We start from the raw sequence: 27,879 nt of genomic DNA, 5'->3' as shown, positions 1-27,879 counted from the left end.
CCAGAATGAATATATTTCCAGTGTTTCACATTCTTTCAATACTGTGAATGTCTTTTTTCCCAGTGTAATTTAATGTGAGGATATTCAGATGGAAATAGGTGGAAAGACTTCCTTAGGGTTTGCTATCCAGAAAAATGAGCTGGCTTAGTGATGCTGATGGGTACACAGCTTCATTAATGCTCAATCTGAAGTAGAGACCAGATACCAGGTGCAATGGGCAACATTTTTAAAGATCGCAGATCGCTTCTAGTATTCTATTTTCTTATTCTCGAGGTTAATGGTCCTGGGTCACTTGCAGAAAGCAGAATTCCTTTTGGGGGGTCTTCTGAGAGGAAGTTGATTCCTTAGCAAAGTTCTCAAAGTCAAATTGGGAGGTTTTTGATGGTGTCTGTTGATTCTTGAAAATACTATTTTCTCTTTTCTTTCTCCAGTGGATCTCTTCAATTTATCCAAAAATGAATTCAACTGAAAGGAGGCAACAGCTCAATTTCCCTGTAATCTGCTTCTTTAAGTTTACAGTTAATAGATGACAATAATTTTTACTTTCTTTTCCATGTTAAGAGATAACCATTTGAATGTGAGCTGAATATTACAATTTATAAGAAAGAGCCCGAGTGAGTTTATATTACCTTGATGTATTCAGTTAAATGTATTTTGATGTCTTTGATGGCAAAAATCTTTACAATATAAGTACATAGAGACATAGGTAATAAATTAATTTTATTTTTTGATCATTTAAAATATTTAAAAAATAATTTTTCTAAAGAGACCTGAAAGATAGTATGTAAACTTGAATGCAGGAGAAAACTTTATTCAAGATACTGAAATGTTATGTAGGTCTAAAACATAAACTATATATTTGAAAGAATTTTTTTCAAAAAGGCCACTTTTTGTTTAGTTGTGCATCATTTATTCATTATTAAACCTGTCATCTACACTTACCTTCCCATCGTTACCTTACATGTCTCCTCAGTGCTAACTAGTTAGTGAGTAAGATTTCCTGGACTGCTAATCTCATCATCTCTTCGTTTAGTTTTACTTTCCTATAAAAATCATCCTCAAGATTTTATTGGGAAACTTTATTTATATTCCACGTTCTCTCATTTTCCTAAAAATTTTATGTGGATATTTTTGTGAGATATACTATACTATTTTATAATACTCCTAGGATATGTGTAGTTTATATTTAAAATACCATAGAATGTAATGATGATCTACCAAAAAGGAAAAAATAGCTAAACATATAGAAAAAAAATACCAAACTTATATTTAAAACAATTTGATTTGAAAAATAGCAACATCTTGTTTTGTTGTTTTCTCCTCTTTTTTTTTTTTTAGTTTTTTCACATATTGAAGATTCTTGGTGTCATAACAGATAAAACAAAATATAGCAGCAAGACATCAGAGATCACTTAGAAAGATGGATGGTGTCACCTCTGCTTAATAAAGAAATAGACCCTAAGGGTGACAGAAGGCAAAGACAAAAGAAATTTTTTTTTAAGACTTAACAAGGCAAATATTATGATATAATTGACACCCATATGGGATCCTGGCTCATGCAAGGCAAAGATTTAGCCAACAGGCTACTGTGCTGGGTCCCCAAGGGTTTTATTAGAAGACCCTAAAACTGTTTGTAATAATGAAAAATAGTATATTAATGTGATTTCTTATAACAAGTACATCTAAATCTCCAAGTAAATTTCTTATTTCAGTTTTTCCAATGTGAATCATTATAATCATCACTTCAGGGTAAATTACAACCAAGCTATGCAATAATTTTTAAGTAATCATCACATGACAGTGACTAGTAACCTCAAACATTTTTTCTTAGATTTGTTGAAAATACCAGATTTTATTCTGCATACAGTAGGGATGAATTCAACTGGAAACTGGAAGGATTTTGTGATATAAAATAATTAACAGCTAAAAGTACCTGGATCGCCTTCCTCTGACCCTCTTAATTCTTTCTTTTTCATGAATACTGATTCATTTGCATACTTTGTGTATTCTGTTACTCATAGTTAATAATACTACCAACTCTGTCTTCAGTTTACATGTCTCTAACTTAGGAATGTTGACATCACTTATTTAATAGCACTGATATGAATAAGAAATGATAAAATCTGAGGATGAGGCTTAACAAAGAATATGGTTAGCCAATATCAGTACTGTAATTTGAATATTTTCTTTATAATGTTTAATGTTAGAAATTCAGACTTTACTATTAGATAATGTTCTACTTAGTTCAGTTCTTTTTTTGTTTTTAATAGCCTTTTTTCAACTACTTAGTTCATTTTTATCACATGTTTTCTGTCTTTAAAATTCCTATTTATTTTGATTTCATTTGAAAGGCAAAGACCAATTAGACAGTGAGATCTTTTATCCATTGTTCACTCCCCCAACGTCCGCAACAACTGGGACTGAGTGAGGCTGAAGACGGCAGGAACTCAGTCTTGGTCTGCCACCTGAGTTGCGTAGACTTACATGTTTGAACCGTCACCACTGACCCAGGTGCACATTTGCAGGAAGATGGGTATTGGAAGCAGTTTGGTCCTGAATGTAGGCACTTCTGATGTGGGGTGCCCCAAGTAGCATCCCAACCATTGTGCCAAATGGTATTTCTCATCTGTCAGCATTGAAGAATCCTTGCCTACATCAAATTGTAGATATTTAAAGGGATGTCTGACAACTTTGGCATATGTATTATCTGTGAAATAATATGAGATGAAAATAGAACAGAACAGAATATGATTAATTCTACTTGGAGAGAGGGAGGGTTAGAACATCTCAGACCGTCACCACCAGCAGGCTGATGAACATATCCATCACTACCAATGCCTCTTCATTCCCGCTTTTATCACCTTCCGTTTGCTCCTTCTCTGACAGTGTCACTGACATGCTTTCTATCACAATGATTGATATTTCATTTTCTAGAGCTTTATATAAATAAAATTATTTATTTTGGGGGCAGGGAATAAATTTGATTTATTTTAATAGTTATTTTATGATTTATTTATGTTGCATGCTAAACAGATTGTTTTTTATTGTGTTGAATTAGTATTGTGTTGATATACAAATATTTGTCTCATCTGTTGATAGGGGATTTTCAGTACTTTAATACGTTAAACGTCTTTCCTTTACAAAACTCAAGCAGGATATTTCTTTTTTTTTTTTTTTTAAAGATTTGTTATTATTGGAAGGCTGGATATACAGAGAGGAGGAGAGACAGAGAGAAAGATCTTCCATCCGATGATTCACTCCCCAAGTGAGCTGCAACGGGCCGATACGCACCAATCCGAAGCTGGGAACCAGGAACCTCTTCTGGGTCTCCCACGCGGGTGCAGGGTCCCAAAGCTTTGGGCCGTCCTCAACTGCTTTCCCAGGCCACAAGCAGGGAGCTGGATGGGAAGTGGAGCTGCCGGGATTAGAACCGGCGCCCATATGGGATCCTGGGGCATTCAAGGCGAGGACTTTAGCAACTAGGCCACGCTGCTGGGCCCAAGCAGGATATTTCTTATAGCATAATAAACTGAGTTGTTTTCATATATCATCCGTTAGATTCTGTGGTTACCCTTCAAAACTGTTGATCTGTGTCTTTCTTACTCTTACTTTTCCAGCCCATAAAATAGTGACTTGACTTTGACCTATCACCCCATGTAAACAACCTTGTGTAGTGAGGCTAAAACATCCTCTTCTCTATTGTGTCCATAATCACCACCTCTTGTTCTATTTAAGTCTGAAACTTAGATGCTGGCTTTTAACTTGATCATTTGTTTACATACAATTTAAATAAAGCTCACACATTCTTTTTTTTTATAATGAACAGAAATTTATTTAATAAATAAATTCAGAAATGCAGTGATCAGGACTAGAAATTTTTAGCAATGCAAGTAAATGGGTAACAATTTTATAAAACCTAATAAGAAGATACTTCTTTTTATTTATGGTATTGAAAAGAGGCTTCATTAAGAGCATTGCACACATTTATCCATCTCTCCTCTCTGCTCCAAATCACCTAGGAAGGGCTCCACCCAGACTTTGAAAGAGCTTTAGGCATCCTGGATCATGTGGAACTCACACATTCTAACGGTGTATGTGTGACATGTACACACTCTTACAGTGACCAAACCAAGTGAAATGCAGAACATTTTCATCCATCCAAAAGTTCACTGTGCTTTTCCCAGACAGCCTGATCTGATTTCCATGGATATAAAGTGGTTTTATTTAATTCAGCTTTTATATGAATGAACTTATTCAGTATGTATTCTTTTGTGTCCATTCTCTTTAAGTTGCACATTGTCTGTGTGGTACAATCATGTCACATTGCTATATTTACATTTGATACAATTATTGAAACATTTTGGATTAAGTGAAATCAAAACAATTATGCTACTAGTTTTAATTCTGTCATTTCTGTTTTTTCCCTCTTTTGCGGGGCTAAAAATATATTTGTAAGTGTATTTTTGTGTGTGTGTGTTCCACCTTATTTTAACTATTGGCTTTCTTGCTAAAATCTTCTGATTTTCAGCAATTGCTCTATATTTTTAGTTGTTGCTGCAGGGTTTCAATATGTATCCTAATTATGGTAGAATTACTTAGTGGCAATAATATACCTTTTTGCATTTCCTACTTACTTTCAGAAACATCTTCTCTTTCAGAAGTAAAATTATTCAGTATAAATCCATTTATATTATTTTTCCAATTTATTTTTGTTGAAGTTAATCAAAATCGTTCAAATGACTTTTCGTTCAGTCTGGTACTAAGTTTGAATTTCTAATGGCTTTTATTATCTGTTATGTTTATCTGTTATCTGTTATGTTTTGAACTTGCCTGTATCTTTAAATTCATCAACTGCCGTTTCAGCTACAGGAATAATGTTTTTCTTCCAATTCTTTGAATGCATCTTGCTATTTTAAATACTGTGTCTTATACATACTGTCTCTTCTATCTAAATTACTCATCTCTTCACTGTTTGGAACGTAAGTGATTTTAAGAATTCTGAGGAATTATCTGTGAAATTTTCCTGATCCCTCTTCATCCAGGAAGAATTCACCATTCTTAGTTCAAATCCAGTCGTTCACATACACGGGTGTCAGATGCTGCTTGAGTAGTCTTGCAGATGTCCTCGCCTTGCCTGTCACTCCAGTGACCAGCTCAGTGACCATTCCTGTGAAGGTGTCATTAGTTTCATCCAGATACGATCTGACCAGGCCTTACATCAGTTTTGTTTTTTTAACTCTTCCCTTCCTCACCCCACATATTAAGGATTTTGTTTTGCCCTCTTTTTTATTGATGGTCAAGCACCTTGGGATTTTGCTGAGCACTGATGCATGTGCAAATGAGAAGTGCTAATGAGTTAAGACCCTGGGAGACCTACTCTTGACTAACTGGGAGTACAAGTCACAGCTTCCTGGTTTCTTTTTCTGAGAGCACCAGAGTGCCCTTTACCATTAATTGCTTGTAGGGAGTGCTGTTATGGTATGATAAGCTGATAAGCCGCCACTTGGGTCATCTGTATGCCATATCAGAGAGCTTGGGATTCTGCCTCTACTTCTGAGCCAGATTCTTGCTAACACATCTGGAAAGCAGCAGATGGTGGTACAATATTTGAGTTTCTACCAATCACATGGAAAACCTGGAAGTAGTTGTGGTTCCTGGCTTTGGCCTGATTCAGTTGTGGACATTTGGGGAGTGAACCAGCAAATTGAGATCTATCTCTCTCTTTCTCTCATCTCTCTCCCTCTCTATCATTTTGCCTTTCAAATAAATAAATCTTTTAAAAATCGATAGTTTGTAAGACTAGACTTCTGCATCTTGTGTAGGTGACTAGAATAATATTTCCTGGACTCTCTTTTCTTTACTGGTTTGTTCCCCCCCCTTTTCAACTCTTGTTGCCTAAATCACATGCCTTTGGGTTCAATTTTACATTCTGGGGAGTACTGGCTATGGCAACACTTCTGTAATTACCTGTATAACGATGTACTGCAGTTAATTCTTTAAATGTTTTCATCTTTCCCCAAATTGGTGATTTTTCAAAACATCCTACACCACAATGTCTTTTTTTTTTTTTAATTTCATTGCCCCCACGGTGGATTGCTCCACCTTGTTGCATTTCCATAGTTCAAATTCAGTTGAGATTCTTTCATTGGCAGTTTTGACCAATCATAAAGTCCATCATCTTATTGTCCTGATAAGTTCAATGGCTTCTTGGTGAGACCATCTCTGGTCTGAAGGTAGAACCAGCAGAGTATCATCCCAATCAGGTAAAAAACCCAACATAATATTTACAACCATTTACGACATTATGGCATTACTTGACATGGTATTGATTAACCAATATGTTACTAGGGAAATGCAGGTTCTCAACCACAACCTGTGACTTCTTCATAGACATTTCAATTTTGGTTTATATTCAACCATGTTCTATATACCTTAAAATGGCTATAGATTGCTATTCAGCTGTCTCTTGTCTATTTTAATGTTAGTATTTAACATTTTATAGCATTGAAGCATGATTTTGCTGAACCTGGTTGTTTTTTGGGTAGTCTAACTCTAAAACTTTAACAGGACATATGTCAACAGTTTAGGTGAACGTTTTTGGGAGGGGTGTGCAGTGAAATCCTTACCACCCCAGAGAGGAGTAACTGATCTTTGTGTCCCACCCAGTGAGTTATAAGTGCATCTCCGCTGACCGCTTCCTGTCTTTTTCTAAGCTATCCTAGTTGTTCTCTGTCTATCTATTCTAGTTTGTTCATTTGTTTGTTTGTTATGAGGGGTTTCTGGAGCGATCCTGATGGTCCTTACAAAAGAGGGTGGGGACCCAAAGTTGGAAGCAGGCAAGGGCCAGAGAATGCTCCTCTCCCTAGTTCCGAAGGAAGTTTACTGTTCTTCCGTTTCTGTGGACCGCTCAGGGATCCTGGTTGTTGTTCCGATGACCCTGGATCCTGCAAGGCAGGAATTGGGCTTCTTCCATCCCACATTGTAGATCCAAATGGGGATGGGTGACCTCAGAGTTCTTGGCCTCTGAAGGCACTCCATTTCCCCCGTGGTCTCCTTGGCAGTAGGGATGTAGTCCTCGGTGCTCATACTGATAGTCCTTGGTGAGGCTCTTGGAGTCTTCAGGGTTGGGATACAAGCCTCCTCCTGTCCCCCTGCTCCACTCTGGGGTCCCCCCCTGCTCTATGCGTATGACCTCCTGTTAAGAGGTTGTTAGGATTGCTCCTGATTCCCCCCACATGTCTTTGTAGTTTTGCTTTTGTCTGATGCTGACTCAAGTCTGCTGTCTATGAGTTACCAGTTATGATCCTGATAGGTTATACTTCCAGTCTTCCTCACACCTACTAGGGTGATATAAGATTTCTCTGCTCTCCCTCCCCATTTCCAAGTATCATAGGGCCTTACAAGTTTATTAGGTTTTAGAATTCTTGATCTAGATCATAAGCAATCTGACTCATATCAATTATTGGTTCATTGGTTACTTCACAATGTCTTATTGCATGAGATACAGGCTGTTTGGGGTTGAAATAATATTACTGTTTTCTGGATTGACATCATTTCATAACAGCCACATCAATCACAACAACAACAACAACAACACCAACAACAGATTATAGCACCCTGATAAAATAATGCGCCTCTGAGTAACCAACACATGCTTAACTAAAAGGAAACACAGAAGTCTTTTGGGAAAAATGATTCTATCGTCTACTTCATGAGCACGTGATGAATTCTACTAGTGAAAAGAGATTATTTGGAAGCAACCAGACTGACATAAAAACATCATAACATATCAGAAAATGTTGCAGTCTGGCCTGGCCTGGTGCGTCTTGTCCCAGTCCACACTTGTGCCAAGGGAGACAACTGTATCCTGACTAGACATAGCCCCTTTGCAGCTCATGTGCCCCTTGGTGGGAACCTCCACCCAGTTCCAGTGTTCCCTTAGCCCCTCAACCGCTGCCTGTTCCCAGCCAGTGATCTGCCTGCCTGTGGTTGCTCTGACTCAGGTTGGCCTAGCCCTTCACCTGTCACAACCTTAGCCTTAGACACTGTGGATCAGCGTCCGTGGCTCACGCAGACCAGTTGGTATAAAAACTTAGCTGGGCATGTCCTGTGCTCCACCCTGGTTACCAACCTTAATTGTGGGCTAAGGTGTGCTCTGTATTGCCCGGCGCGCCCATTCCATTACCGTTTTAATACATTGACCAGCTGTTGATGCAGCTTTGCCCAGCCTTTCCGACCCCCAGTTCACCAGTGGGAGATATAATTCGCCTGGGGAACTTCATGTTTCTCCCCTTTGAGCCCCTCCCGGATTCCGTTCTCCTACATGCCACTGCGCTTTGGGCCAGTGCCGGTGCAATCCAGCCCTCCCTTTTGCCTTGCTTGAGCTGGTGAACGTTGTAGTCCGGCCCACCCCACACCCCCTCAGGATGCACACTCGAGTGCCACTGCCCCAACTAGTCCAGATTGCCGTCGGTTCTCCAATCTGTGGTCAAAGGCATGCTTCCCAGTCACACCTAGCTTAGTCCATCACCATTCCATCTCTAGAAGTGACCTGTGGGGCTAGAATTTCTATAGGGTTTGGCCCTCGCCTCCCCAACTGAGTCTTCCCCCGATATGTTTCTCTGGCGTGTTGTTAATGTCATAGCCCTGCTTAAGGTGATGGGACTCCACTGGGTCAGTTCTGTTTCCAGCTCTGTCATCCACCTGGACCAACGGGTATTGTGTTCCGGCTCGATCCTACCGACTTTACACTCAGTCCCCACACAAATCAGTGTGAGCTGTAGCCTGGTTGGGACGACTCCGCACAACCTCTGCCCGATCTACACCCGTCCCTGCTTTCCATGCATGTGAGTGAGTTACCACAGTCTTGTTCAGTCTGTCTTACCTCTCATTAAACTCTGGAAATTATTGATGCATTTTGAAGCCCAACTCAACCCGACCAGCCCTCTACCCAGCCCATATAAATACTGACATGTGCGTTTCTGTTTAGCTATCCCACCCCTATCTTGGTTTTGTGTTCATCAGAGGGGTAGTTTTCCTAAGAGGAAGATGCCCACTATCTCCCTACTAGGCCACTCGAGCTTCTGGGTCTTGGTTTGGTTGGTAACTCAATCTGGTTCTAATAGTTCTTATGGATACTCCCATTCATGTCTCAGTCCCACTCTTGCCCTAGTGTTTATGTTTACTATTGCTGGGAATCACCAGAAATTCATCTCTGACCTACACAAAAGCTGGCCTTATTCAAGAGTGTCCCTGGGCAGCTTTTTCTGATCATAAAAACTCTGTAGCTCACCGCTGGGTGGCCAGCAGGCAGAGCCTGGCACCATTTGGTGCACTGGCCCGCCCAAAGCCAGGGACCCCTTCACTGCCTTGTGGCGGTAGTCTTGGCATGCTGAGTCCTCGTTCTCGGATCCGGCCTGGCTGGGCCGCTCCCCCGAGGGCAGCCAGCCACCTCTAGGCCAAGGTTCCAATCCCTACACCACAATGTCTTACAATTAGCTCCCAAGTTTAGAACTGGTAAAAATAAAATCGTTCTAATTGAAATGCGTATACAGGACATAGACTAAAGAATAAACAAAAATAACCATTGATATATGAACTTCATGAGAGATAGAAAATATGTCTTATCAGTCTTTGACATCTAAAAACTAGCATGGTTCCAGCTCTTGATTACAGGTCAATAATGCTTGCTAAACTGAACTATTAAAACTGAGAAAAACCAGAGTACAGAAAACTTAAATAATTTCCTATGGATTGTGAGAAATATGGGTAGAACAAATGAATCAGAAATGTATTCCATTTCCTTTTCTGATAAACATGTTAAGTTTTTTTTTTTTAGAAAAGAAAATAGAACTCTTTTGCAGGCTCAGGTTTTTTCACTCTTGTGTCAGTATGTTAATTTTCAAACTGTTGTTCGTTTCAGTTATATGCCACCAGTGATGGATTGAAATAGATTTTCAAATAATTTCCTCACAATTCTCTAAACTGTTTATCATCAAAAGTGAAAGATGGGAGAAGCTATCATCAATAATTATTATTTCATAATCACAAATGTGAAATGAGTGAGAGAGTCAATTTCTAGAAAATAAGTGTGTCACTATAAAATCAAAGGGTTGCAAATGGAAACTTCGCTGATACACTGTGGTTGTAATATATATTGAAAGATGTCAGAGTTTCATAAAAACATCAGAAACTCTGAAGAGATAGATTTGTCAAACTTGCTATTTTGAGCAAGAGTGTTTGAGCATTCTTGGCTGGGGAAAAATTAAAAGCCCTGATAGGAAATTTATAGTTTTGAGAAAAACTGCAAGATGTATTTTTAGTATGAATGATGTATTTTATTTGTTGGTCAATTCCTCAGTCTATCCATTCATCTACCTGTCACAGTGGTGTTAAGGTTGGCATATGGTAAAAGCCTAGTAGAGTTTGTTGTTGATTATTAGTCAATGCTTTTTTATGTCAAATGTATTTTTAAACTATAACTTTAGTTTTTAAATTTACTTTAAAATATTCGTTTATCTTATTTAAAAGACAAAGTTAGAAAGAGAGAGAGAGGCATTCACTGGTTCACTACTCAAATAGCTGTAATGACTGGAACTGAGGCAGTCCAAAACCAGCAGGTGGGAACTCCTTTCATGTCACCCATGCGGGTGTAGGGGCCCAATTCTCTGCACCATCTTCCACTGTTTTCCCAGACCATTAGCAGGGAGATGGATGAGATGTAGAGTAGCCAGGACATGATCTAATACCTATATGGGATACCTGTGCCACAGGCGGTGGTGTTACTTGCTACGACCCTATTTATTTTCATTAGAAGGGTAGAGAGGAGAGAGAGACAAGGAGAGAAAGGGATGAGGGGAGAGAGAGGAAGGTCTTCTCCATCTGCTGATTTATTCTCCAAATGCCTAGAGCCGGGGTCTGCAAGTCTGCATGGACAGACCCAAATGCCTGAACCGTCATCTGTTGCCTTCCAGGCTGTGCATTAGCTGGAATCAGAAGTGGGTAACTTTGAACTTGAACTAAGCTCTCCATTATGTAACCACTGTGCTAAGCATCAAACCCTAAATTACAAACCTATAGATAGCAAGTTAGTGACTTATTTCCATTTTTAAAAAGATTTATTTTTATTTTCATTGAAAAGTCAGATATAGAGAGAGGAGGAAAAACAGAGAGGAAGCTTTCTGTCTGCTGATTCACTCCCCAAGTAGCAGCAGCTGCCGGAGCTGAGCTCTGATTTGAAGCCAGGAGCCCAAAACTTCTGCCAGGTCTCCCATGTGGGTCTAGGGACCCCAGGCTTTGGGTCATACTTGACTGCTTTCCCAGGCCAGAGGCAGGGAGCAGATGGAAAATGGGGCCACCAGGACATGAACTGGTGCCCATATGGGATCCTGGTGCATGCAAGGCAAGGACCTTTACCGCTAGGCTACTGCACTGGACCCTCCAGCTTTTTTTTTTTTTCAGTGCTAAAAGTTACGAAATTTGAAAGAAAAATATAGTCTTAAAATAAATGTATTCCATTATTCAACAGAAATGCCAATATTAGCCTTTTGGTGGTGGTTACTGATCAATGAAACACAGATAGGTAGAAAGGCTAAGCAACTTGTCATTATGACAGTGTCTGTGCATAAATCATTCCTCTGGTTATATGAGGCTATTCCCAGATATTTTCTATTTGCATAAATACTGTCTGAAGTATTTCATTTCTGAATATTACTGAATGCCATTTATTACTGAATGACAAACTATGAAGACAGCTTATTGTAAGAGATAGAAACAGAAGCTTTTTTTGAAAAAGAAAGATTAAGTATATATTGAGATGGAGTGTGAAAAAGCAAAATAGGGTTATTTCAGATCATCTAGAAATTATCACACTTTGATCCCCCCACCCCCATTGCATGCCATGTTTCAAGAATTAGAAATTCACAATGTTTAACTGAGGGTCTATCATATGTCAGCTCATTTAATAGTCTCAATGTAGTGTGCTGGTGAATCTGAGTGATTGTTTCTAGCCTGGTATTACAGCGTGTGTGCTCTTTCTAAAGGTTCATGATTACCCAGATTCTTACACGCAGCTTTAAGGTGGAGAAGCTGGATTATTTTGTGATTACCCAGGGGTTAGCAAGCTCAGACAAATTGATTCCTTCTAAGCAAATTTACAAGACTGATTACAAAGCAGAATACCAATTTCTAAGTCTCTATGAGGAAATTAACTGCCAAGTAGACCAGAATACTTCTGTCATCTTGTCAGCACATTTTATTCCCTGTGGGAGAGAAATCTTGGGGAAATAAATTAAAGACAGGAAGATGCTAAGGAAGCAGGAAATTAAGAGGAAGTGAGTTGGATGCTTTTAATAAGGAAATCATCATGCAGTATCGGAGCCCACTGGTCCTTCTACACCAGAGGAATATCCTTGCTTGCTTAAGGGATCCAAATATTTCCAACCACTAGATATTGATCTCAGATGACAGCATGTTGTAGGCTCATGAACTATAACCAGAGAGTGCATGGTACTTGTTCATGTCTTTCTGGGTGGGCCACACGTCTACAGGTGCTGAGGAAAAGGAGCAGAGAAGCTGGTGAATAAGTACAGCAATCAAGGCAAAGTCACAATCTCTAAAGTGAGAATTTACTATGGATTAGGAACTGTGCCAAAAACTTCACATCAATCAGAACATCTCTCTTAGAGCAACCGTATGAGCCAGATGCCACTAACAGCACTCTTATTTTGTAAATGAGGAAACTGAAGTTTGGAAAACTTAAAGTCATGTATTTTAAAATGAAAGTTTCTTAATAGAGGGAAATCCAGGTTGTGGGCAGCCAAGATTAATGGGCTGAAGTTGAGCCCTTCATCTTCTTTTAAAACACGGTATCTCTTCAGTCCATGTTTGTCTCCCTAGTCTCAGTCCCTGATCTCAAATCTTGTACATTTTACCTTTTCCCCTTTTCGATGTCTTTGCAGTCAGACTTCAGGTCCAGTTGTGGACTAATTGCTGAAATAGCTAATCCCAGTTCTCCAAAACTAATCTGTTGTCCAAAGAACAACCTTTCTCGTTTGTTATAAAGTAAAACCAATCTTTTTTTTCACTATTTTAAAAGCATGTGATTTAGGTAACTTTTGTTATGGTTATAATGTTTTTCGATCACAATTATTATCTAATTCCAGGAAGGTTCATTACTTTATTCATTAAAAGGGTATGCCATATTCCTCTTCACCCATCTGGAAAGCACCGATTTGTTTTTCTATCTCAATGAATTCACATATTCATTCCACTTCATATAAATTGGATCATGTATTAATGATCTTTGTGTTTTACTATTTTATTTAATGTTTTCTTTTTATTTATTTATTTATTTTTTATTACAAAGTCAGATATACAGAGAGGAGAGACAGAGAGGAAGATCTTCCGTCCAATGATTCACTCCCCAAGTGAGTGCAACGGCAGGTGCTGTGCCGATCTGGATCCAGGAGCCAGGAGCCTCCTCCAGGTCTCCCACATGGGTGCAGGGTCCCAAAGCACTGGGCCATCCTCGATTGCTTTCCCAGGCCACAAGCAGGGAGCTAGACAGGAAGCAGAGCTGCCGGGGTTAGAACCCCAGCGCCCACATGGGATCCTGGTTCATTCAAGGTGAGGACTTTAGGCCATGCCACTGGGCCCTATTTAATGTTTTCAAGATTCATCAATGATGTAACTTGTGCTACTAATCCATTCATCTTTATGGCCATCTAATACTTGTTATATAGATAGATCACAGTTTTGGCATTATTCAATTGGTAGAAATGTGGAGTATTTCCACTTTTAGGCTATTGAGTAATGCTATAAACATTTGTGTACATGTTTGACTGTCTGAGAAGGCAGAATTTGGCTTAATCTGAGTATTTTATATTTTGTAAGGTAGATATCCATAATTGGCAGGCAAGCACAGAGAAAAATCAGATGCGGTCATCTGTATGTCCAAAGTGTTCTGGGCAGGAATTTATCAAGGAATGAAAGCAAGACTTGTGCATATAAAATCAAAACTTAAAAAAAATGAGCATGCTTAACTTGATATCAATTTGAAAGCTTGGTTCGATTTCTTTAAATATGATTTGTTTAAAATGAAGCTTAATTTTAGAAACTTGGCATGAATGTAGGTTATAATCATAACTTTTGGGAAAGAAAGGATGTAAAAGAAGGGCGACCAGGCAAGGCTTGATCAAGCTTGAGTTGTATTATGGAAACACTACTGGATTTAACTCTTCAGATCTCCACCTGCTGTTTTCCTCTTGTTTTTTAAGATTTATTTATTTTTATTGCAAAGTGAGATATACAGAGAGGAGGAGAGACAGAGAGGAAGATCTTCATCCACTGATTCACTCCCCAAGTGAATGCAACGGCCAGTTCTGCGCCAATCCAAAGCCAGGAGCCAGAAACTTCGTCCAGGTCTCCTATGTGGGTACAGGAACCTAAGGCTCTGGGCCATCCTCGACTGCTTTTCCAGGTCACAAACAGAGAGCTGGATGGGAAGCAAGGCTGCCAGGATTAGAACCAGTATCCATATAGGATCCCGGCGCGTTCAAGGCTAGGACTGTAGCCACTAGGCCACTGCGCCGGGCCCTGTTTTGCTTTTAAATTAGCATTTCGTTCTTATCTGCTTTGTCATGAACTGACTATGGGCAAATCATTTCATGCTTCCTTGCTTTAATTTCTCTGTCTACAAAGTAATTTCGGGTTGAATGTGCTTATTGATGTCCAATCATCTCTGAAAAAAAAAATCTCTGATTCTGTATGTCATGATTCTAGTTTCAAGTTGTCTTAACAGTGTACAATTTCTGTTGGCTTTTTTCTTGAGGATTTCATAGGTGAACAATCTTCATAGGCCTAAGAAATATCATTCTGAGGATCAGTCCTTGTCGACCCTTTTAGACAGTGGTCCTGCTTAAAATGGATAAAATGGATTTAGCCAGGTGGAAACATCAGTGAAACTCAAAGAGATCCTTCAAAATAACTACCTTGATACTTAAAATCCAATATTATAGAAAATAGTATGAAAAACTATTTTACAGGAAGGAAACATGCCAACTTGATGCAATGTATGATCTTGACTCTGAATCAGAGCAACTACACCTTCCAAAGGTACATATTGGGACAACTGTAATGAATTGGGAAGAATAAATATGGACAGTTGTATGTAAGATTTTATAAATGTACATTGGTTATATATGAGAACATCGTTAGTGTTAGGAAACCAACACTGAAGTATTTAGGGATGAAAGGTCTTGATTTGCAAGTAACTCTAATGTTGCTCAGGAAAACTGCTTTGTAGCACCTATGTGTATGTGCATGAACACATGAGAGAAAATCATATGGCAAAATAGCAATTGGTGACTATGATTATTTTTTCTTTCCTTTTGCCCTAGTCTATTTTTGTGATGCTATAGGAGAATAACATGAGCTTAGTAGTTTATCATGAATGGGAGTTTATTGGCTTATAATTCTGAAGGCTGAAACATCCAAGAGATTGTACCTGATGAGGTTTCTGATTATGTGCCAGGATTTGTTGAGCACTGGAGCTGGGGTGATGACTGAATTCCCTGTTGTAAAATTATTAGAATTTTGGAGGCTAACAGTTATAAATACAAGCCAGAATCATGCAACAGAATTAACATAGAAAAAGTTAGTGGAGAATACAATGACTAGTCAATATTGAGGGTTGGGTAGTGAAGAGAAATGACCATGACAGTGAGTTAGAGGATTTTCAAGCCGGTGGGGTGGAGGGCTGGAATTACTAAGTGTTTTAGGCAACAGAAATGGCAAGGTCAGGAGCAGGTGACACAACATAGTGTTGGAGTATTTTGAAACTTTTGAGCAATTGGTATTGCCGAAGTGTAGTATAGTGTTCTAATTCTTAATCTGTAACAATGAAAATAAATGAAATTTTAGTTTAGGTATGAATATTTAGAACACATCAAAATAGTATCAAGTAATTACTACTAGAGAGCAGATAAGGCATACTCCCTTTTTTGATAAACTGTTTTTAATTTGAGATGCTACTTCTTTGTAAGTGGATATTTCTCCTTTGATTTTCCTTGATACCTATTGCAGTTATTTTGCCAAATTTGAGTATATTTGAAATCTTTTAAGGAAAGAAATTTCCACAATTCCCACAAGTTACATCTTTAAATACTTCGTGGTTGTCTGATATTAGTTTGATAAGCTGAAGAAAGGAAGTTTTATTCCATAAAAATATCTTTCGACTACACATTTAAAATAATTACTTCACTTTTTTTTTCCATTTGAAAGAGAGTTAGAGGCAGAAACAGAGAAATTTCCCATGTATTGGCTAACTCCTCTAATGCTTGTAATGGGGAGGGGGCTCTATGTATCAGGCTAGAGACAGAAGCCCAGCTGACTCTAGGTTTCCCATGTTAGTGGCAAGGACTCAACCACTTAAGTCATCCCCTGCTGCCTCTTACTGTGTGTGTTGACAGAATATAGGGACTGGAAGCAGAGCCAGGTGCTCTGATGTGAAGTGCAGATGTCCCAACTGGTGTCCTAAACATTGTACTAAATGCCCATCCAGAATGATAAATTACTATGATGAAAGATATTTGTTCTCAACTACAAAGATTGTTTTGCATTATAAGAATGAAAATAAATGAACAAAAATAAATAAAAAAACAATAAAAATGTAATCTTCATGTCTAAAACAGGATATATAAGCCTCACACAAATTTGTAGGTAATGCATTCAGATGTCACTAAGTACATGGAAAAGGGCCCCCCCAAAACAGCAGCCTCAAGAGATGAAGCTAAAATGATCAATAACATTTAAAAATATTTGACTCCTATAGTAAATGAGTAATCAATTTATTTATTTTTAAAGATTTATTTATTTTTATTACAAAGTCAGATATACAGAGAGGCGGAGAGACAGAGAGGAAGATCTTCCATCCAATGATTTACTCCCCAAGTGACCTGATTTACTCCCCAAGTGACCGCAACGGCTGGTACTGCGCTGATCTGAAGCCAGGAACCAGGAACCTCTTCCAGGTCTCCCACATGGGTATAGGGTCCCAAAGCTTTGGGCCATCCTGGACTGCTTTCCCAGGCCACAAGCAGGGAGCTGGATGGGAAGCGGAGCTGCCGGGATTAGAACCGGCAGCCATATGGGATCCCGGGGTGTTCAAGGCGAGGACTTTAGCCACTAGGCCACACTGCCGGGCTTGAGTAATCAGATTAAAGTGAGAGATCAGGATAGGTGTGTAGCCTCACAGTTAAGATGGGTTAATACATCCCATATTGGATATTTCAGCTCAACACTCAACTCCAATTCTTGACTCCAGCATTCTGGGAAGCAGCAGGGATAGTTTAAGTGCTTTGGTTCCTGCCACAGATGTGGGGACCTAGACTGAGTTGTTCACTCCTGGCCTATGCCTGTTCCCATCTTGATCACTGTGGCCGTTTAGGGAGTGAATCAGCAGATGGGACCTCTCTCTCAAACTAATGAATGAAAAGCTTTTAAATGAATGATATTACTTATGGTTTGTCAAATTAGTATTTTTAAAAATCAGAATAACCTGTATTGAGGGTTTTCAACAACAGAAACAAATTATAAATGATCTTGCTGTCCATGAGTGTTGAAATACTTGTAGTTAAAAATATGTCTTTGGACCCAGTGCTGTAGTCTAGTGGTTAAAGTCCTCGCCTTGCACGGGGATCCCATATGGGTGCCAGTTCTAATCCTGGTGGCCCTGCCTCCCATCAGCTCCATGTCTCTGGCCTGGGAAAGCAGTCAAGTACGTCCCAAAGCCATGGGACCCTGCGACTACATGGGAAACGTGGAATAAGCTTTGGGCTCCTGGCTCCTTGCTTCAGACTGGCTCAGCTGCAGCCATTGCAGCCACTTGGAGAATGAATCAGTGGACAAAATATCTTCCTCTAGTCTTTCCTCCTCTCTGTATGTCTGACTTTCCACTAAAAATAAGTAAGTGTTAAAAAATATGTCCTTGTGTAATATGACATTACTTGGGTATTGATGTGAAATTTAAAATAATTTTGCATAGTGTAAATACTTATGCTATCATGTTAAAAAGTAGAAAACAATAAAACATATATACAAGAGCAAGATAATTTTAGGGTGGTCATGGGAGATGTCAACATGTTAATGGTAGAAGCTGGATGAAAAGTGTATGGGAACTCTACTGGTTTTGGAACATTAGTTAATGTAAAATTATTTCAAAATGTAAGTTCAAAACAAATACAGAAAAATTACTGAGGAAAAAATTGCTAAATGTTAACATTGGTTTCTATTTGTTCTGTAGCTTCAGTTTTTATAAAGGTCCATGTTCTGTGCAATCGCTAAAAAAGTGTTATCACTATAATTAAAATAAGAAAAACCATCCTGTCACACTCAGAACAAAAGTGCTACATACTGCAAACTATTAACCAGTGTAGCAGGAAACATGAAAGCAAAAATGTGGGGTGGGTGTTTGCTGTGGTTGAGATGCCAGATGGTGTGCGCACATCCAACGTAACAGTGCTTAGGTGTGAGACCCAGCTGTGCTTCAAATCTAATGTACTACTAATACACAGCCTGGGAAGCAACAGTTAATGACTTAAGGTGTTGAGATTCTGCCTCCTACATGGGAGACCCATATTATGTTCCCCTCTGCCTTCAGACTGGCCCAGCCTCAGCTGATGCAGGTATCTGAGGATTGAATAGCAGTTGGGAGCTCTTGCTTTCTTCCTCTGCCCTTCTTTTTCATCTCTTCCTCTCTCCCTCTCTGTTTTCTTTCCTTTTGTCCTCTCTTCCTTTTCTCCCCTTTCCAATGAATAGATACAAATTAGAAAACATCTATAGATGTTAAATATTTAGCAACGAGTGCAATGTGGATATAGAAGGTAAGATGTCACAGGTGACATGTGAAGTATGCAAGGTAGAGAACCAATGTCAATAAGGACTGAGATTATTCAGGACTCTATGGCACTGAGAATTTTAGTAAGAAAGAGCTGAAAGCCTTTAGAGTAGACAACTGAGTTATCTCTGGGAGGTTGGTTCTCAGTTAAATTCAGTTGCTTTCCATAACCATCTGCAAACTTGTTTTTATCACAGACTCCTTTCTAACCAACTCAGCTTTGCGGTGATTCAGGCTTTCTTCTGAGGAGACAGCTTCTCACCTTAATGAGTGACGAAGGTAATAATCTAATCGAACTAAGCCCCTCTCCATTTGTACTTTTTTTTTTTGCCAACTGTTTTTCCTGTACTCAAAGAAGCACAATTAGAAAAGTGTTACTTATCTTGTTGTCATTGGGAGCTTGCCTTGAAAAACTAGTGTGTCAGACATTGTGGGACTCATGTGTCCCTCTAACTTAAAACTGAGATGTGTGACATCACACTATTCTTCATAGGGGTCGCCATAGCAATGACTTTTTGGGGAGGAGGCAGCAGGCAGGGGCTATGTAAATGAACATACATCCCTGGGCAGACTGATGCAATTCTGAGCCTGCTGCTTTCCACAGCATGTTAGTCTCTTCTCTGATATTGGGACAAAGTGAGAGCTTGTTCCTTGAAGAAACAACACAGTGTCTCAACACAGTGTCTGAGTTGTTTCTTGAATAAGGAACATGAATTTGACCCCTGATCCAAACTATTTCTGCGCTTTAATTGTATTTTGAACCTCTTGCAGGCGCAGCTCACATTTTGCCCATCTTCTTGCCCTCTTCAGACTTACTTTTTGACTTTGGAAGTTAATTACTTGGTAAATGTTTATTTAAATGAATGCTGTTTTTCTTAAGGGCAAATTTTATTCCTTCATGAAAAAAATCTACTATGAAAAATGTGGCATTAAGAACAAATTGAAGTCAAAATACAGAATACGCAGCTTAAAGCTAAACAGCAGCTTTGATCTTTGAATGGGTATATTAAAAAGATTAAAAGAATGACCAAAACCAAGATTTAAAAGTCTAATAAGGTCCACAGTGTCTGCTGTGTGGGCAGACACTGACAGAGGTGTCTTTCTGATTCTGGAAAAAGAGTAAAGGACCTAAGGGCATTTTCCATTGTGCATACATGCTGTAGACATACTTCTGCCTAGAGAAAATGGCTTTAATATTTTATGCCTGTTTGCTCCTCTGTGAAACAGAATAACAATAATTATTAGACTGAAGTGGGGATTAAATTGGTGCAGTGCCTGAAAAGTGCTATATGCGTGCCCAATTAATGGTGATTTTCAATATTGTTCAAACATTTAGAAGTAATTTACAGATGGTTGAATGAGTTTAAAGTAGAAGTACTAGAGCTATGTCATACTTTGACTGCATTGTAGACCAGATTGGTTTGTGTGGTCTGAGAACAAAGCACTGCTACCATGTTTAAATGCACGCTCTCAAAATTTTGCAACTGGTTTGCCCTGAGTTTTGGAACCCTTATCAACTCAGTGTTTCTATCCCCTTTCTGTGTTTTTTTATTTCATATTAACCTTTCTTTTTGGAATATTTGCTGCTAGATAACCTACAAGAGACATCACAGCCTTTACCATCAGAAACAGACCATTTTTTTCTTAAAAATAAAAAAGAATTTATTTTCACTTTATTTTAAAGTCAGAGAGACAGAGAAAAAGAGACAGACAGGAAGAGATCTCCCATCCATCTGCTGGTTCACTTCCTAAATGCCTGCAACATCTGGAACTGGCCAGGCTAAAACCAGGCAACTGGAGTTCAATCTGGATCTCATGGTAACAACATGTTACTCAAATAATCACCTATTACCTTCCAGGGTGAGCATTTCTAGCAATTTTTTTATATTATATATATTTTTATTTTGATAATCTTAACATAGTTGATTAGGGCACAAAGGGTCAAGGGTTACAAGAAAATGGGTAAGACCATTGTTTCCATGCTAATATTTTTTTTCTGTATCTGGGGTAAAGGGAGAAACAAAGGGAGAAGCCCCACCCAGTCTCCCACCTATCCCAGGTTCTCAATGTGGGGGCATGCTCTGAGAGTTTTGCTAAAGCAGTTTTGATCATCAGTTCTGAATTGCTGCCAATCTCATCATTCCAAGCATGAAGAAATCTATCCAGAATCCACTGGCTGACATAGTCTCTTCATGGTTGAGGTTCTCAGATCAGCAGTACAGTTGGAGGGATCTTCAAAGAAACCTCATCCCACTCACACTGCCCTTATCCATGGATGTCCCTAGGCAGCAATTACATACCCTAAGAACTCCAGAGCTTGCCACTGGGTGGCCAGCAGGCAGATGCTGGCACCAAATAGACGCACTGGACACCCAAAACCTAGGACTTGGTCACAACTTGGCAGCAGTGACCATGGCTTGAGTCCCCAGCATTGGGTCTGGCCTGTCTGGAGCAACCTGTGCAGAAGCCAGCTGCAGGAGGCTCCTTTCGCTCCAGTCCCATGGCCGAACACTGCCCTGGCTTTTCCTGCTGCAAGATGATAGTGTCAGGGTGCATTCAGGGCCTTAATCCTGTTCCCTAGTTTCACTCATGGTGTACTCACCTTGAGGGAAGAGAGCTCTCAAGCCTGGAATTGCATAGGACTTAGTCACCACTTGGCAGCAGTGACGATGGCCTGAGTTCCAGCCCTGGGTCCAGCCTGGCTGGGGCACCCCCTGCAGCAGCCAGTTGCAGGAGGCTCCTTTTGCCCCAGCCCTATAGCCAAACACTCATAGCATGTTGAATGGGCAGTTCTGTGAGCAGGACTCAAACTGGACACACTGATGGGATGTAGTGTCACAACTGGGAACTTACGTGCTGAATTAAATGCCCTCTTGAAGCATTTTCTCTACAATGGCACTCATTGTTTTTAACTTCTGCTACTCACTGCTTCCTTTGGCCCTTGTTTAATATCAAGTAGCCTGCTCTCTTTTGAGATTAAGTTATTGATTGACTTTTTTCTACTTTTTATAAAGATTTATTTATTTTTATTACACAGTCAGATATACAGAGAGGAGGAGAGACAGAGAGGATCTTTCATCTGATGATTCACTCCCCAAGTGAGCCGCAATAGCCGGTGCTGCGCCAATCCAAAGCCAGGAGCCAGGAACCTCTTCTGCGTCTCCCACGCGGGTGCAGGGTCCCAAATCTTTGGGCTGTCCTCGACTGCTTTCCCAGGCAACAAGCAGGGAGCTGGATGGGAAGTGGAGCTGCTGGGATTAGAACCGGCGCCCATATGGGATCCTGGGGCAAGTTCAAGGCGAGGACTTTAGCTGCTAGGCCACGGCTGCCGGGCCCAACTTTTTTCTATTAGTATGGAGAGAAAAACTTCATTAACCCCACAGATACTTTTCTGATAGCATTTATGAATCAATTGCATTAGGGTGAAATCATTTCTCAGCTCATCATATTAGGGTCTTGTTTTTTTTTAATTCCATTTTTTGGATTAAACCCACTTTTTACACTTAAAATAAATTTTGATAGCTATGTTCATTATGTTAATTGAAAACACGGCATCAAATGTCATTGAAAATAATAACGATCACAACTAAAACTTACCTGATCATAGTATTGTAGTCAATAACACTCCTGGCTGGGCTTATTCCAGGCTCTTGCAGCTATGCATGAAAGAACTCAAAACGGAGACATAAGAATGTGTAGGGACACAGGAGCTATTTAAGGCAAAGGAATAATGCAGGCAAGATCACGAAAAAGAAAGAACTCTTTCTCACCCTCTACAAGGATTGTAGGGAATGAACCAATAGAAAAACACAAACACCAGAAATCCCCAACACACACACACACACACACACACACACACACACACACACACACACACACACACTGGAAAACCTGTAAGTAAGTAGGGTTCAGCTTTATCTTTTCTACTCTCAGGAGGCTGTGGGGGTGATGTCTGAGGCAGGCTTAATTGAATGTATGAGAGATTGGTGTTTGAGGTGGGGCTTTTGTGCCAACCTTTTCTGATCCTATTTTAGAACTATTGGAAGTGTTGTGGTGTTAAACGCATGATGACAGTAGAGCGCCCTATGTGGTAGTTTTATGTTAGCTTATTTTTAAGTACAATTAATTTTTTTTGAAACAATAGTTAGGTGTTTAACCAAAGTGACAACGAATATTAAAGATAAACACAGGAAGTTACAAACTGAAGAAAAATAATTCTAGGCAATTTTAAACAATTATGACCCAGGTTTTCTTTAAAAAAAGTTTTAATGTTAATGAAGACAACTTGAAACAGTATAAATTATTTTAGAAAGTAAAAAGAGCACAGTCCAAAAACAAAAGAGGCAAGGGCTATAAACAATAATCAGATGAAGAGATGTGCAACTTCACTCACATACACCTTAAAATATATTACAACATAATTCGCATCAATTTGTTGGCAGAGATTTAAAATAGAACACTGACAAAACACTGTAATTTTCAGGAAAACTAGTGCATGAGGATATTTGTTTACTTTTTAATTTTGACCCCCTCACATAAGAGAAAATATATAGTATTTGTTTTTCTCTGACTTATGATGTTCAAAACAATGTCCTCAAATTGCAACTGTTTTGCTGCAAATATTGGAAGTTCATTCTTTTTAATAGTTGAATAATATTCCATTCATCTGATGATGGAATCTTGGTTAATTGTATACATTTTGCCTATTGTGAACAGTGCTGCCACAAACATGGATCAGGTATGTTTTTGATGCAGTGAGTATGTATCTATTGGATATTTATCCAATCACAGGAGTTCTGGCTCATGTGGTGAGTTTATTTCAAGATTAAGAAATGTCCATACTGTTCTTCAAAGTTTCTTCACTAATTTAGATGCCCACAACCATGGATAGGCATTTCCCTTTCCCCACATCCTAACCAGATACTAGATTAACAAGCATCCGGACAGGACTGAAGTAATCATTCATGATGGTTTGACTCATATTTATTTCACTGATGACCAATGATATTGAGCATTTTCTTGTTTATTTGTAGACCATTTGTATTTCTACTTTGGAAAAGTATTTATTCAGGACTTTTTCCATTTCCATCTATTTATCCATATAAGCAGCTTCCAAATATTTTGTACCATATGTCATATAGCTCTTCACTCTATTGATTGTTTCCTTTGTGCAGAAGATTTGGAGTTTTATATAACCCCATTTGCCTAGTTTGCTTTTGTGGCCTGGGTTTTGGGGAACTTAACTAAAAATTCAGAACCTACACCATAACCTTGTGTTTCCCTTACATTTTCTTCTGGACAGGACTAGAAGCTTACCCATTTTAATGCCAGATTTTAATACAACTTCTGGTCTTATAATGTCAGGTACATGATGGGAGTGGGAAGTCCTCCTATGATAATTTTATCATAATGATTAAAAGGTCATCAAGGGAACATATTCTGCAGTCATATTAGTTACTTTCAGCTGGTGCCAATTTTACCTTTGCAACATTGCAAAAGCAACTTTTGCTACACAGAAAAGGGGTCAGGGTCTTTGTGGTGCATGGAAAGGAGGTCTGGGTAGTACAAAAAAGGGAAGTTTGAATGGTGTGGACCAGGCTGTCACGCAGGGGCTGGTCACAGCTGCTGTGCCAGCTGCCTGAGGTTTCTACATGAGGCAATGGGAACTGTGCCAAGACATCTTCAGCTGACAGAGAAATTTCTCATTAGTTGAAGCTGCCACATGGAAGTTTACACTGCCATGTGGGTCAGTTAGGAATGGCAGACCTCATCTTCTTTCTGTCATCTGCCTATCTGCCCACATCAGTACAACTACCTTTATATACTTGTTAGAATCAATTGAGGAACTAGTGTCACTACCAGCGTCTCTACTAGTAGCAGAAAAATTCACTAAAAATAAAATTAACTATGGAGCTATGCTAGGTAGTATTATTAGAGAAACTCATCAAGAACAGTAGCAGGAATCACATATACAAAATTGACAATAAAAGCAGGATGCAAATAACTATATGTATTTTTATTACATATCAGTAGGGTACAAAAGAAGTTTTGACATGTGAAAAAGTTATTTATATGACTGAAGTAGAAAGTAGAGACAAAGTGAAGGACATGCTTGGGAAAATGATGGATAAAGGTAACTGTGATCCATTGTGTTGAATTCAATTCAAGAACAGAACTTTCCATTTTGGTGACCAGTGGGACAAGATAGGAACATAGGACAAGTTATGACTTTGTTCCGTGGTGTGATCCAGAGTCTGGGTATCAAGGACGGTCCAGACTCTGTGTGAATCTTACGCGTGCGCCTGAGGCAAGTGTTAACCATTGTCTATATTTCACCATGTACCAATGACTCCTTTAACTGGAGGGCAGAACCAATATTTTTAATTATATAACTCCAGGGCAGTACATGGCTTTAAAGATAACAAAGATGAATGCTAAAGCAAGTGACAACCAACATGAAGCATGGCAAGTTCGTTTTATTTATTTATTTATTTATTTATTTATTTATTTATTTATTTATATCCTTACATAGTTGGTTAGAGCACAAAGGGTCAAGGGTTACAGGAAAGTGGATAAGACCATTGTTTCCACACTAATATCATCACTTTTTTTTCTGGAGAAGCCCCACCCAGCCTCTCATCCATCCCAGGTCTCTGATGTGGGGCATGCTCCAAGGGTCCTGCTCCAGCAGTTTTGATAGTTCATCAGTTCTGAATTGCTGCCAATCTTGTCATTCCAAGCATGAAGAAATCTATTCAGAATCCACTGGCTGACATAGTCTCTTCATGGTTGGGGTTCTGAGATCAGCAGTATAGTTGGAGGGATCTCCAAAGAAACTTTGTCTGAGGTGATCCCAGACCTGATTTTTGTGTGGGCTTGCCAATGCAGGGTCTGGCATGGTCTGTTGCCCCAGTCAGCCTGTGCACATGCTGGTCATTGCAATTGCTTGGTCAGTCCTGTTTCCAGCTCTGTCTTCCACGAGAACCAGTGGGTGTTGCAGTCCAGCCTAATCCTGTCCACTACATACTCAGCCCTCAAGCAAACCAGTGGGAGCTGCAGCCTTGTTGGGGTAACTCCCCATAAGCCCTACCATACCTGCCCCCTACCCTGGTTCCCATGCTTGCCTCTGTTATGGCTCACGTCACCATGGCATTTTGTAATGTGCACTGGTATGTATTGCAACAGAACCTGGCCTGACCCACACGCTTTTCTGGTGCTTGGATTTGCCAGCAGGTGATGTGAACAGGTTCAGTCTGGTCTGCCACCCATCTATGCCAAATGTATGCCAGTGGGTATCTTTCTTTGGCCTGGTCTGGGTTGCTCCCTATGGTGGTTCTTGCGCTCACCTGCAGGGACTGTGTCCTGACAGAGGAGTTTCCTGAACTCCATCAGAACCTCTCCCTATGCCAAATCTTGCGCATACTGGTTGTTTCATGGGCCAGCTCTCTTTCCTTGCCTTCAATCCATTCCAGTTCTTGCTGTTGGATGTTTCAGTCCAGCCAAGGCTTGTCCATACCCAGAAACTACTCACACATGGCTGAGTAGGGGCAGAGAACTAAGCCAATCTGTCCTACATCTACCCTGGTTCTCCAGAGCACCGAATGGTGCTGGCATCTAGCCCAGCTCGGTGCGCCAAACCCCAGTTCACACTTGTGCCTAGGGAGACTGCAACCATATCCAGACCATAGTACAGCACACACTCCGGCCCCACGCACTCTCCTGTGGGAATCCCAACCCAACCAGGGTGTCCTCTTAGCTCCCCGACCGAGTCTATTCCCAGCCCTAGATTTACAAGTGTGCCAGTGGTTGCTTTGACCCAGTTGGCTTAGCCCCTCAGCTGTTTCAGCCTTTGCTCCCATCCCAGCTCATGCTCTCCAGTGGGAGTAGCTGTCCAGCAAGGGAACCACCTGGCATTCCGTATTGTGTACTGCTTTTGTCGCGACCCAACCTGGCTCCACTCACACTCTATTCTGGTGTTCGGATTTGCCAGTGGGTGACATGAACTGATTCAGCCTGGTCTGCCCCCGACCCATGCCAAATGTATGCCAGTGGGACACTTTCCATGACCTCTTGGCTGTATCCTTCCATGCTTCTTGTGCTTACCTGCAGGGTCTGTGTCCTGCTAGAGGAGTTGCCCAGGCTCCTCCATCAGAACCCCTGCAAGTGCCAGATTTCGTCCATACCAGTGGATCCATAGCCAGCCCTACTCAGTTCACCTCCTGTCCTAGCAGGAACAGTGGCTTTTCCTAACTGGCCTTCAACCCATTCTGGTTCTTGCTGTTGAATGTTTCAGCCCAGCCACAGCTTGTCCATGCCCACATACAGCTCATAGATGGCTCAGTAAGGGCTGAGACCTAACCTAGTCCATCCCACATCTACCCTGGTCCTCCAGAACACCAGAAGGTGTTGCAGTCTGGTCCAGCCTGGTGCGTCTTGTCCCAGTCCACACTTGTGCCAAGGGAGACTACAACTGTATTCTGACCAGAACGCAGCCCCATTCCAGCTCATGTGTCCCTTGGTGGGGAACCTCCACCCAGCTAGGGTGTCCCCTTAGCCCCCCAACCGGGCCTGTTCCCAGCCATAGATTGCACACATGCCAGTGGTTGCTCTGACTCAGCTTGGCATAGCCCGTCACCTGTCGTGACCCCTGCCTTAGACACTGTGGCTCAGCATCCATGGCTGATGCAGACCAGTAGGTACAAAAACATAGATGGGCATGTCCTGTGCTCCATCATGGTTTCTAGTCTTACTTGTGGGCTAAGGTTTGCTCAGTACTGCCCAGTGTTCCCATTCCATCGCCTTTTCATACATTGACGAGCCGTTGGTGCAACTTTGCCCAGCCTGTCCGACCCCAGGTCTGGACCACCTGTTCACCAGTGGGAGCTATAACTCGCCAGGGAGGCTTCCCAAGTTTCTCCCCCTAATCCCCTTCCAGATCCAGTTCTGCTACATGCCACTGGGCTTTAGGTCAGTGCCCGGTGCAG

The 27,879-nt window shown here is 40.3% G+C and overlaps 1 protein-coding gene across 9 annotated transcripts in view; it reads left to right on the top strand.

Moving 5' to 3' along the window:
• Nucleotides 1-27,879, top strand: part of SLC44A5 (solute carrier family 44 member 5) — a 369,267-nt gene that overhangs the window by 100,526 nt on the left and 240,862 nt on the right. For 8 of the 9 annotated variants that reach the window (XM_058658158.1, XM_058658145.1, XM_058658136.1 and 5 more), the window contains one exon: nucleotides 19,093-19,174. In XM_058658158.1, the coding sequence (XP_058514141.1) occupies nucleotides 19,162-19,174 (13 nt within the window). In that variant the 5' untranslated portion in view covers nucleotides 19,093-19,161. Of the gene's footprint in view, nucleotides 1-19,092; nucleotides 19,175-27,879 lie in introns of those variants that run through there. The other variant, XM_058658148.1, reaches the window with a different exon arrangement.

This window comes from Ochotona princeps, chromosome 2, assembly GCF_030435755.1.
Source record: "Ochotona princeps isolate mOchPri1 chromosome 2, mOchPri1.hap1, whole genome shotgun sequence".
Classification (NCBI taxonomy): domain Eukaryota; kingdom Metazoa; phylum Chordata; class Mammalia; order Lagomorpha; family Ochotonidae; genus Ochotona; species Ochotona princeps.
This window is presented reverse-complemented; position numbering and strand designations above follow the sequence as displayed.